Raw genomic sequence first — 12,934 nt, 5'->3', positions numbered from 1 at the left:
AAGTAGCAGAACTGTTCTGTACCGTTAGCAGCCAGAACCCCATTTGCCTGGAGTCGTAGAGCCTGGAAAGGTGTTCCCAGGGCATTTCATGTGGCTTTTTAATGTAGGTGATGGTTTCATCAGCCAGTGTCCTCGCTGGGAAGTGCCCGGCTTTGTCGTTTGTGTGCCTTTCTGTGTGCAGACTTGACCAAGTTTGTGATGTTGTGATTGTTAAATATTAGCAGGACTGAGTTGTTACCAACTGGTTCAACAAACATAATTGGGCAGAATTGTGATGATTTAAGTATGTTATTGGAGTTTAGTTTGCAATAGTTCTAATTGATAAAGCTTGAACAAAAACTAATCTCTTAACACTTAGTTTATATTATAATTTGTGATAATCTAAGTATGCACTTAGTAAGAAGATGAATATAAGGCACAGTCGTAGCTTTTAAGTAAAAATACAGTTGCTTTGTTTTCATTTTTGGACTTAGTTACCCTCCTATCCTTGAATAATTTGGTTCTTTATTCTGTATCCAAGGCCATGTAAGTACAACTACCATTTCTTTCCTCTTTCTTTTGTGAGCTTCTTGTGCTTTTGAGTATTTTCTTTAGTTATTCCAGATGCTGAAGATAAACTCATATCTCAAAGTTGTAATAATTAACTCAGAAATTGGGATTGAGAATAGCAGCCATGAAGGAATGTGTATCTCTACATCTGAAATAAGTGTATCTGCGTGGGTTCTAGGACACTATCTTAATGCATTTAATGTTTACTCTCTAGTATTTTCTTTTAATATAATGAGTTCACTTTTAAAAAGCCTTTGATGCTAATTCAGAGATCCATACTCTACTCACAGTGTCTTTCACATGCAGTTTGATGATAACTGACAAGCTGTAAGTTAATTAGCGCAGCACTTACTAATGAGGATGTTAAAATTTAATTTAAAAGTGTAGATTTTTATTTGTACACTCCAAACAAATTGAAGGAAATTCAATCATACATATGATAAGTATTCCAGGCACTTCCCCCATCCAGGTACTTTATTAGATAACAATAAGAAAATATAATTAACTTAAGGATAGCAAAGTTTTGAAAGTATGCTAAGATTGCTTGTCTTTAAAACTGGGGATAACCCAAAACCAAAGCAGTGAAATAAGGTCTGTTAATTAGCATGGAAGACAGCTTCTTGAATTAATATGTGGTGTTAATTAACAGGAAGTCTGATGTTGTGTTGTAATTACCACCAATATTTTTGACATACTGAGTGACTGAAGGTGAATTATATAGATAGCAATTGAGTAAACACTTTTGTGCTTAGGAACGTTTTCCTTTGTTTCTGTTTTCTAGAAATATGGACAGACTTCTTAGACTTGGAGGAGGTATGCCTGGACTGGGCCAGGTTAGTATGCAAGACTGTTTCTTAGTGTGTAAGCAACAAGCCTTTATGTACTCTTGACTGAATCTCAGCACCAAGTAGCACTTGAAACATCCTTTTCTCCTGGTAATGCGAATTTTGTTCTTGTTCAGTTGTTTGGTTTAAAATGTTGGGATATGTGAGCTTATTAAGTTGTCTTTTCAAAAAATAAAAGCTTAAAACATGTTATTTTTAAGTTTATAACACAAATTTTTTAATGTTACACATGAAAATATAGCATGGCGTACTTTTTAGTGGATCAGAAAATGAATCCATTGACTCAGTCTGTAGTCTTAACTTTAAACTTAACTTTAGTAGTTATATACATGGGTGAGCTGATAATAGCTACTTTTTACCATTAGTGTTTCCTTTGATGTTTTTATGCTTGCTTTTATACTGTTAATTAAAATTAAATGCTCTTTCAGTTGTTTTTGTATCGTTTATTTTGTTGAGGATACTGGGTAGCTGGTTTCTGGAAGGGTCTCTGTTGGAAGGTCTTCTGTTTGCCTCCAGCTAAAGAGGTATTCTCTTTTGTTGCGTAGAGGCTCAAAGCCCAGGCCTTACATGTGCTCAGCAAGTGCTCTGCCACTGCTCACCGCCCAGCACTTTCCCTCTAGGTTCTGATGATATTTCTCGTTATCTGTTCCCTTAATTAACGAAAGGTTATTAAATATCATTTTCTTTTGCAACTTTAGTCTCTTAGTTCCCAGTTTTCTTTCATATCGTTTTTTTTCTTTTTTTTTTTTTAGTCTCTTAGTTCCCAGTTTTCTTTCATATCGTTTTTTTTCTTTTTTTTTTTTCATTTCTATATTACTATTAGTATGTTGTCTTCTTTCATTCAAATAAAGAGGAAGAAACACAGTTTTGAGACTTAAAACTTAAATGATTTGTGTGTTTGTTTTAAAAGCACCTTACATAATCTTGATTAGGCCTTCCATGGTCTGTTATTGATAAATACTTTAAAAAGTGCCATTTTTTTTGTGATTATCTTATTGTGTGCTGAAGCAGACTAAAATTTCATTTGTTTTTGTTAGTTTTGAACATTTTTTATACTTTATTGTTAGCCAGTTTCATTATGGGACTTCACTTTCTTTATCTATGTAAATTCACTCTCTGTCATGGAGATACTACAAATTTATGTGCAAATTGTAAGGCATTGCCTTAGCAGAATTCTTCACTGAAGTTGAGTCATATCTGGATACCAAAATAGCTTTCCTTAATTATTAGATATGTTATTTATTCATATTATAAATCTGCTCTGAAAATTGCTATACATGAAATAATGGCCGCAGACTGAGTTAATATTGTTTCACAGTCATCTCTGTAAACCTTTGTAGAATGTGGGAAACTCAGTCAGTGTTTGCTCTCTTTTGTTTCTGATTTTATTAGCTAACCTCAGGGTCCTCAGTTTGTAAATTTGTTGGAACTTCAATATGTCTTACTTAGCAACCTACTATTTCATGTATTTCCCCTCTCTGGTTAGGGGGCAGGCTCTCAGAAGAATAATGTGGAGGAATTCTTCTTGTGGTATCTCTTTTTTTCAAATACTAGGTGATCTATTTTTTTCTCTCTTAAATTTTACTTTGCTCTTGTTTACTTCCTCTTGGGAATGTTGCAGAACAGTTCAAAGTAAAACCAGGAGTTACCATCAGATTACAAGTTCTGGGCTTTGTCCTTAACCATATTGCCATGACTTTAGAGGCTGGCTGCAGTGCAGATGTTTCCAAGTTTGACCCACTAACTATGGACTTATAATCCTCTGGACCCTCTCAGCTTTGATAATTTCTACTGTTCTTATTAGAGTTTTGTTGTCAAGGGTACAGATGAAGAAAATAAGACAACAAAATGAAGGGCTTCTGTGTCTTATGTAATCAGCTTGTGTTACTGCTTTGCAAGTCATTGTTCATTAGCTAGGAAGCTCCACGTGCTTCAATGGGCCCGAAGTAAAGGCTATTTTTTGAAATCTCAGTACCTGTGCTGGTTGATTAAGCCATTGACCACAAAAACTGAGCCTAATCTTTAGCTCCTTTCTTTTCATCAAAATGGGTCACCCTTAGTGTTCTAGTTAGGGTTTCCATTGCTGTGGAGAGACACAACGCCTATGGCAACTCCTCACTTACAGTCAGAGATTTAGTCCATTATCGTCATGGCAGCAAGCAAGGCAGTGTGCAGGCAGATATTGTGCTGGAAGGAGCTAAGAGTTCTTACATCTTGCTCCCGCAAGCAACAGGAAGTGATCTTTCTCACTGGATGTAGCTTGAGCATATATGAGACCTCAAAGCCTCCACGTGATACATTTTCTCCAACAAGACCACACCTACTCTATAAAGCCACACCTTCAAAGAGTGCCTCTCCTCTTTGGGGGCCATTTTCTTTCAAAACACCACAGGCTCTTTCTGACTCTCTGTCTACATAACTCCCTGACCCGTGAGGGAGGGGTTTAGGAGTGAGTACTCCAAAACCTCCCTCTCTTTCTGTGTTAATTCCCATCTACTGCAAGAAGCTTCTCTGGTGTGGGTTGAGTAGTGCATAGATTTATGCATGTAGCAATATGTCACTAGGAGTCATTTTATTGCTATTTTCCTTTCATATAGGCTTATGACCTATATCTAGTCTCAGGTTCTTGACTCAGGTTTAGCATTGTTAGTTATGAAATCTGTCTCATGACCTGGTTTAAGTCCAAGCAATAAGTAGTTGGTTATTCTGTACATTTGTGCCACTATTGCACCAGTATATCCTGCAGGACGGTCATTGTTGTAGAATGCAGAGTTGGTACCTGGATGATATTGATGATTCCCTTTGTCTTCCAGTAGTATACAGACTCCCTTCTAGTACCATGAATGCTAGTCAGTGGGGGTGAAGATTCTGGTTAGGCACCAAGCTCTCTTTCTTTAATTGTGTAAGTATTGTCTGCAGTAGGACCTAACTTTCAGATTGCAGAGAGCAACCAATAGACTTGACAATAGCTTGTGATGTTTGGGGGTTTCCTTGACTCGCTGAGTTTTATTCAATTGCATACAATGTCTTGGTGGGACATTATTGCCCTTATTATTTGGTGACTCCATTTAGATTTTTATCATATATGTGTATATGAGTAAGCTTCTACAGTAGTAGGTGTTTCAGATGGCCTTTAGTATTAATTGTCCCTCCCCAATATCTCATGAGTTTCTCAGATTCTCCTCCCTGTTTAATTCTCCTGTTCTAGTTTTCCCTTTGTCTTGGCATAACAATCTACTAGTCCTTTATATATAACCTCTGTGGTTATTAGGACTGTAATACAGATGTTGAAAGTTAGCATCCACATATAAGAGAAAACCTTCAATATTTGTCCTTTTGGGTCTGGGTTATCTCACTCAGGATGATTGTGCCAACCTGCAACCATTTACGTGCAACTTTTGTAATTCATTTTCATTATCTGTTCATTAGTTGCTGAATGTCTATGCTACTTCCAATTTGTGGTTATTATGAATAGAGCAGCAGTGAACATGGATGAGCAAGTGTCTCTGTGATAGCATATAGAGTCCTTTGGGTATATGCCCAAAGGGTGTAGCTGGATCTTAAGGTATATTGATTCGCAGCTTCCTGAGGAGCTACCACACTGACTTCCATATTAGCTGTACAAGTTTGCACTCCCACCAGCAATGAGTAAGTGTTCCCCTTTCCCTGCGGTCTCACCACCATGTACTGTCATTTATTTTATTGATTTTGGCCGTTCTAACTGCAGTTAGATGAAATCTCAAAGTTTAATTTGCATTTCCCTGATGGCTGAAGATATCGAGAATTTTAAAAAGTGTTTCTCAGTCATCTGTGTTTCATCGTATGAGAATTTTCTGTTCTCTACTCTATTTTTAACGGAGTTATTTGTTTTCTTGATGTTCATTTTCCTTTATGTATTCTAGATGCTAACCCTTTTTCAGATATAGAATTGATGAAGATATTTTCTCATTCTGTAGGCTGCTGCTTTGCTGAATGTTGGTGTCCTTTCCTGTAAAGAAGCTTCTCAGCTTCATGAGGTCCCATTTATTAGTTATTGTTCTTAGTGCCTGAGCTCTTGGTTTCTTTCCTCTAGCAATAAGTTCAATACTATTTCTCACATTCTGTTCTAAACATAATCAGCTTCGGGAACATTGTTGTTATATTGAGGTCCTTGATCTATTTGGAGTTTTTTTGCAGGGTGAGAGATACGGATTATTTTCTTTCTTCTGCATAAACCAGTTTGACCTACACCATTTGTTGAAGGTGCTGTCCAATGACCCATGTATTCTGAGAACTTGGTTTATAATATAGGTGTCATTACTGGTGAAGTGGAAGGCCTAGTCAGTAAATGCTGTTGAATTAAGTGGCTTTCAGTATTTGGGAAAATGAAAATTGTATCCCATCCTTATGTACGCACAAAATATTTATCAGATAGGTTGAATCATCTACGTAGGAAACCAAACTTTATAGTTTTGAACAGTATCCCTTTTGGGTGGCTATTGTCATTCCAAACCAAAGTAGACATTGTTAGGCATCGGGAATTGGAACATTTGCACCTTGACAAAGAACATGAAATGGTGTAGCTGTCATGGAAAACAGTGTGGTAAGTTTTTGGAAGATTAAAGATAGAATTTCATTGTGATACAGCAGTCCTATTTCTGAGTGTAGGACCAAAGAATTAACAGCAAGACTACAACATATTTGAATATCAGTGTTTAAAGCAAACATATATAACAACCAAAAGATGGAAACAACCCAAATGTCCTCTAACAGTTGAGTGGGTAAATGAGGTGTGGCATATATTCATTTGCACCATGGAATCTAGTTCAGCCGGAAAGGAATGAACTTCTGCCATATGCTATAAGGTTAGTATACTTAGAACTGGTCTGGAACTTCTTGCTATGTAGACCAGTTGTGCCTCAGTTTTATGTAAATCCACCTGCCTCTGCCTTCTGAGCACTGGGATCAAAGATGTGTGCCACCATGGCTGCTAAACACATTTTAAATGAAGAAAGGCCAGACCTAAAAGGCCATTTTGTTTTTATAGAAAGTTTTGCATCCTTACACTGTTAGGATAGAGCAGCACAACTTAAAAGATTACAAGTTGACTGCTCCAGGATAGTGTTACTGATTTACTTACTTACTTACTTACTTTTTTATTTTTAAGGCAGGGTTATCTGTGTATCATTGATTGTCCTGGAACTTAATATAGACCAGGGAGGCCTGCTTCCTGTGTGCTGTGACTAAAAGTGTGCACCACCAGTACTGGAGTCAGCCTTATTACTCATTTTTTTTTTGGGAAAGACAGACTTAACACTTAATTCTAGCAGTAGAGGAAAAAGGAAAAAAAATTACTGCACATTTAGCAGAATGGCATCATTAAGACAAACAAATGAGAAAAAGAACTCATTTAATAAGGTGCGTGTAATGGCCGACAAGAACATGAAAAAATACTTAGCATTACTAAATCAGAGAAATGACAAAAACCATATTAATTTTATTGTTTTCTTAAATGAAATCAGTGACTCAGGTTGATCTGGAACTCATTATCCTCCAGCTTCTGTGTCTTTTGTCCTGGGATTTCAATCATATATCATCATCTGTGGTGGTTTGAATGAGACTCATAAGCTCATAAGTTTGAATGCTTGGTCCCAGTTGGTGAAACTGCTTGGGGAAGATAAGGAGGTGTGGCCTTGTTTGAGGAGGTGTGCCACAGAGGATGGGTTTTGAGGTTTCAAAAACCCATGCCATTTCTAGTTAGCGCTCGTTTTCTGTCTATCTGTCTGTCTGTCCCTTTCTCTACTCGTGGTTGTCTTAACATGTAAGCTCTCAGTTCCTGCGCCATTGTCCATCCTGCCGGCCCTCTTCCATGCCTACATTCATGATGATCATGGACACTAACCCTCTGGAGTCATGAGCCTCCAAATTAAATGTTTTCTTTTATAAACTGTTTGAGTCATGGTGTTTTGTCACAGCAATAGAAAAAGTAACTACAATATCCCTAGCAGCTGGTTTCTGAGTTTGATGTTAGCCCAGTTTATAGAGCAAGTTCCAGGACAACCAAGAACAGCTAAGGCTATACAGAGAAACCCTGTCTTGGGGGGAGAAAATACAAAAAAACAACCCTAAGACAAAATAAATATAACAACACTAAAATGTTAAATCACATTAAGTGGCCTCTTTTTTATTTCCTTTTTAAATTTATTTGTTTGTTTATTTATTTATTTTTGAGGCAGGATCTCACCATGTGACTCTGTCTGACTTGGTACTTACTATGTAGACACCAGAGTACCCTCAAATTCTGAGATCTACCTGCCCCTGCCTCTGCCTTCCCATGTAACTATGATGCATGGCTAGAGTTAGTGTTCTGAAAGAACTGTGAAGATGGAATATAGGTAAGTAAGGATGGAAGTAGAGGCAGGCAGGTCCTGCGGGGTTGTTAGCTTTTGTCTTCTCCTTTGTCTGTTAGATGTGCTGTGACACAGTGGCCTGCGCCAGCATAGTTCAGTGAGTAAGGTTAATGTTTGTAATCGTCACATTTGAAACCAAAGTTTTAATTCTGCTCTCAGAACTAGTGTAGCATCGTGAGATAAATAGACATTTCAAAAGGCTTTCCATGAGTTTCTTTTGTTTATATTGTTTCTACTGATTGATAGGTTTTCATCCAGATAAGGGCCTCTGTTTACCTTTTTTGAAAACTTTTTGATTTTAGTATCTGATGTGATTCCCCCATACACTTACAGAGGGCTTTATCAGATTAGGTACATTCAGGATTTCATGGGTGTAGACTAAAAAGAACCTTACTAAATACTGTTAGATTAACTTGACTTTTTCCTTCCTGATAAGTAGAAAAAAGTCAAGCTATTTTGTTAGTTTTACTTCTTTGCCTGACTACAAATAATAGTGATTTTTACTACAGAAACAAAGCAAAAATATGTGATGCCTTTGTTGTTTTCAAAAGTAATTCCTTAGTTTCCAGTCATTCCACTGACTGGATCTAGTGTGGAAGGAGAAAGGTCTGGTCAGAGGGGAACTCAGGGAGCATTGTCTTTCTAGTTATTGCAGTGTGACTCTGAAAAGACACCAAACTATGGAAATGTGCTGCTCTTGAGGGTACTCAAAAATAAGTGGGAACACTTTCTGTTGGAGACATTGTAGTTAATTTGTTTCGTTTGTTTTGATTTGGTTTCAGTTTTTTTTTTTTTAAGACAGGGTTTTTCTGTGTAACAGCTCTGGCTGTTCTGGAACTAGCTCTTGCAGATCAGGTTGGCCAGAACTCAGAGAGATCCGCCTGCCTCTGCCTCCCAAGTGCACCACCACCCTGCCAATCTGTGCTGTTTTTTTATGAACATTCTAGATGTGAGGTTTTTGAATTGTGGATACTAAATTTCAGTTTTGACGTGAAGTTATAACAGTTGATTTGTTTGAGTTCTTTGGAATGTAAGAGAAGTGGTGATATATTTTTATTTATACTGAAACTTTTCAAGAGTATCAGATTCTGATGAGATAAAATTATAATTATGAGGAAGCGTGAAATGGTGGATCTGTATATCTGATTATCTTTTTATGAGATGGAAGACAAAAGATACCTATGTTTGATACAGGAATCTCAGACATTGTGGTATAATCTTAATAGTCCACATTTTTGGGAGGTGTTATGATCTTAAAAATCCAAGTTGTGTTTCCTTCCTCTTCTTCCATATTGTTTTATTTATGTTTATTTTTTGTTTGAGATGGGTCTCATCATGTAGCGTACGCTGTACAAGAGTCTTCCCCTAAGCCTTTTAAGTGCTGTGATTACAGGCACCTACTACCATGTTTTTCCATGTGTTTTGCTCTTGAACCTCTTACTGGCACACATTGGGCTTTCTGTCTTAAATTAGCATATTGAATTTATACATTTTTATTTCTTTTTATCATTAAGATAGTTCTGTGTTCGTCATACCCATCTAAAAGTTGGGCATGCAGTACTGGAATTGTCCTTCACCTCACACCTTCATGTTCATGTGGGATATTGTCTAGGTTGAGTGCTCCGAAAGCATGCCCATCCAGCAGAGCAGTGGTCTTCACAGGCTCCTTTCAGCATTACATTGTTAAACGCTACCAATGATTTCACAAGCTTTTTCTTCTACAAGAGAGAATGCTTGTAGAAAGAATGAGCTGAGCCGTTAGGGACAGTAAGGAGTAAATGAATGCTTATGATAACCTTCCTTTTCTCTCATTCTTGTCTTTATATTTACCCCTAAGAACACGCTTGCCTAGGGTGCCTCCCCTCCCCCGTTAATTAGTTCTTTATGTATTGGAAGCATTAGAGCTTGAATAGTTGAAAGGAAAATGCATATATAAAAGAAATCTGGCAGGAAGATTGGAGAGAATGTTTGGTGGTAAGGGTTTTTCCTGCTTCAGGAGGACCCCAGCACTCTTACCAGGTATGAGTGACTTCTGTTCCAAGGGACCCCACACTCTTCTAGCCCTCTTGCTTACCTGAGCATACACTTGAGAGTATGTGAACTTGCTCATATAGGAAAAGAAGCATGGTAGGGTTAGATAGTAAAGCGACAAAAATCCAGTTGCTGATAGGGGCCTCTTTCTATTTGAAGACAAGCAAATTTCTTGTTTCTGCTCCCATTATGTAACTGTCACTCTTGGGAGTTGGATTTGCTTTAATATGAGCCTCTTGCCCATTTCTGATCACCATTACTTCCCTCCTTGCAGATTCTGCCTACTGTATACATTTCCTATTTCCTACTTCCTATTCTAGCAGGGGCCTTTGAATATTTATTGCTGCTTTGCTGCAGTACTCTAATTAGAGGCTCTCAGTTTGATCTACTATAAAAATGGTAGTCACATAGGAAGACTATCAGGTACTCTGAATTGTGAGTCATTGCTCATGGGATTTAGAGCAAATGTGTGGTCCTGAAAGAGAATCTGCTTTAATGTTAAACACTGTGTCAAGATTCCTATCTAGTACTTAATAGAAATGGGTCAGGTGAGTACAGGGCTAGTAGGTGTTCTGATGTGAGATTTTTCTATGCTCAGTCTTCCCACTCATTCGTCATAATAACCTTGCAAGGGTAGGGATAATTATTCCCATACTATGGTTTGAGTCATATACTAATAGGAAATGTAACTAGAGGTCTTTCAGATGCCATAGCCTGTATAGGTAATGTTTCCTCAGGTAGATAAACTATATTGTTATTACTGCCTATATACTTCAAAAGTTAATAAAATCAAAGCACTCATAATGTGGGTGAAGAGTGATATACTTGTTTTTTTTTTTATAACTTTTAGAAAATACAGAGTTTGAAAGGGTTGTTCTTGGACTCAGTGGTTAAGAGCAACTGCTCTTACAGTTTAGTTCCCCATACCACATCAGATTGCTTGAAACCACCTCTAACTCCAGTTTAGGGGGGTTCCATTGCCTCTGGCCTTCCTGGGCACTTCAACTCACATGTACATACCCTCACACGTACACATAACTAAAATAATGCACATAAGTCCTAAGAATAGAAAAGAGGTTGTTCGTCGTTCTGATATGAAATTCTTGATCCATGTATTGGGGAAATTTAAACAATGAGAATATTTTTTAGTTTATTTCCTGTGATAATGTGTATCTTGGCTTGTTGATACATGTTGAGGTTTACAAATAGTACAACTTCTAAAATAAGGTTTGCATTTCTGATTCTTATACAACCTTTTTTTTTTGTTACTCACAAATGGGTTATTGCTCTAAACGAATTGCCAAATTATGTTGTTTTCCTAAAAAATTCTGGGAAAGAAGCCTCTCATGTTAATACAATGACCGTTAGGTTATACCTTGACTTGTACAGTGGAAAAAAGGCACCGGGAGCTGGTTTATTTGAATAATAGACTTGCCAATTAGCCATCAAGTGCCTCCATCTGTGAAACTGCTGATCAGATGGGTTGGCTGGGCTGTTTCCAGACTAGGGCATCATAAATGGCACTTGAAAACTGTCACTTTGATGACGAGGTTTCAAGTATTACACGGTTTGGTGCTGTGGAACCTTTTTTCCTTTTGCAGCACCATGTTTTTTTAGAACATACTGATCCCACTTATGAATTCTGTGGCATCCAGAGAACTTGGGAGACCTGCCACCGATGTAAAGTTCTGCTTAATCTGTTGCTCTGGCCTGTGCTGTTTTTAAACCACAGTGCTAACAGCTTCTTCCATGGCCTTCACAGTCATGGTGGTTGGTGGTCTGACTGGCGCAGTCAGGTGGTGCTCACTGCCTGTTGGCCATGGAGCTGGCACACTGGCAAGATTCTTTGTACTTTCCCATCAATAAAAGCTCATTTTCAAATGTCTCCTTTATAGAAGTGTGTAGTAGCCTAAGGCCACATAACTGTTGAGATTTCTCATGTAATACTTGTGTGAAATGACTTTGTCATTTGTTCTTTACATTTTGTAAGGATTTAAATCACTTATTGGTAACTTACATCTTAAAATTTATTCAATAACTTAGAAACAAATTTCTATAAATAAAAAATTCCTTTCTCACTGTTGTGTATCTCTATGACTTGGCCTTCTACATTGTAGGATGCTTTCCTTGGGTTGATTCTTTAGGTGCCTGTGAAATGTTTAGACATTAGAGTCTGAGTGACAGTCCTGTGTGGAGGGCGGCTTGTGCTGCTAGGCTTCGCTTTTCCTTAGAAGGCCACATCTCTAGATATTGAATAAGCTTCCTGGTCTCTAGTTTGTGTAGGAAAGAGAGAGTATATTTATGTGGGGAACAGTTGAAGGTCTCTGGACCTGGGCAAGATCTAAATAAGGACTAAAATCCATAGAGGCAAGAGCTGGAGAATGTAGTGTCAGCTTGTAGGTGATTTGGGTTTAATTTTTTTTATTCTCCCAAAGTAGATTTTTCATATATTGCATCATCTCCAGGCCTTTAACTCCTGCGTGCAGACAGTTTCCAGGAGAGAAAATTAGCTCTTGTATAAGTACTGTGTGCTAACCGATTGCGCCACTGGAGCATCAGTGAACTCTTGTAGTGTGGAGTCTTGGGTTTCGTTTTCTTTTTTGTTTTGGAAAGTTTGGGTGGTATTCCTTCTCCTCTGTAAAAAAAAAAATGCTTAGTACTAAATAGATAAACATGAACTGAGTAGTAGATTTCTCTTAGTAGGTGAAGAAATCAAGACATTGTAACAAGTAACTTTAGTATAACTTTGAAAAAATAGTACATTTGAAAAAATGGCTTATAACTGAAAGACTGTGTTGCTTTTCTGTAGTGAATAAATCAAAGTCTAGAAAAGGAGAAGAGAATTAGATGCAGTTGTGTCACCTGTGATTTTCTTTGCCGGATAGGATGTTGCCGTGTGCCTTTGAACTCTGTCACTGCTGTACTTCCTGAGCATTTTCCTTGTTCCTCAGAAGTAGGAACTCTGTGATATTCTTGTCACATCCCAAGCAATAGTTTGAATAAATGAATGTTTAATGATATGCAGGTAATGGCTGACAATATTTCTAGAAGTACCAAGAAGGTGGTTTTTGTTTCTTAATTTCTGTTAAGCCTGAGAACTTCTCAGCCTTTTGTGCTTCT

The 12,934-nt window shown here is 37.6% G+C and overlaps 1 protein-coding gene across 3 annotated transcripts in view; it reads left to right on the top strand.

Annotated features, from left to right (window-relative positions):
• The window catches only part of Psmd14 (proteasome 26S subunit, non-ATPase 14), a 77,610-nt gene that overhangs the window by 9,321 nt on the left and 55,355 nt on the right, over nucleotides 1-12,934 (top strand). For all 3 annotated transcript variants that reach the window (XM_050121714.1, XM_050121734.1, XM_050121725.1), the window contains exon 3: nucleotides 1,331-1,382. In XM_050121714.1, coding sequence (XP_049977671.1) covers nucleotides 1,335-1,382 — 48 coding nt within the window. In that variant the 5' untranslated portion in view covers nucleotides 1,331-1,334. The remainder of the gene's footprint in view (nucleotides 1-1,330; nucleotides 1,383-12,934) is intronic.

The sequence above is a fragment of the Alexandromys fortis genome, unplaced genomic scaffold, assembly GCF_014885135.2.
Source record: "Alexandromys fortis isolate MF-2015 unplaced genomic scaffold, M_Fortis_MF-2015_v1.1 scaffold_8_9099976_23576923, whole genome shotgun sequence".
NCBI lineage: Eukaryota > Metazoa > Chordata > Mammalia > Rodentia > Cricetidae > Alexandromys > Alexandromys fortis.
Note: the sequence above shows the minus strand (reverse complement) of the source record. Positions and strands in the feature narration are given on the sequence as shown.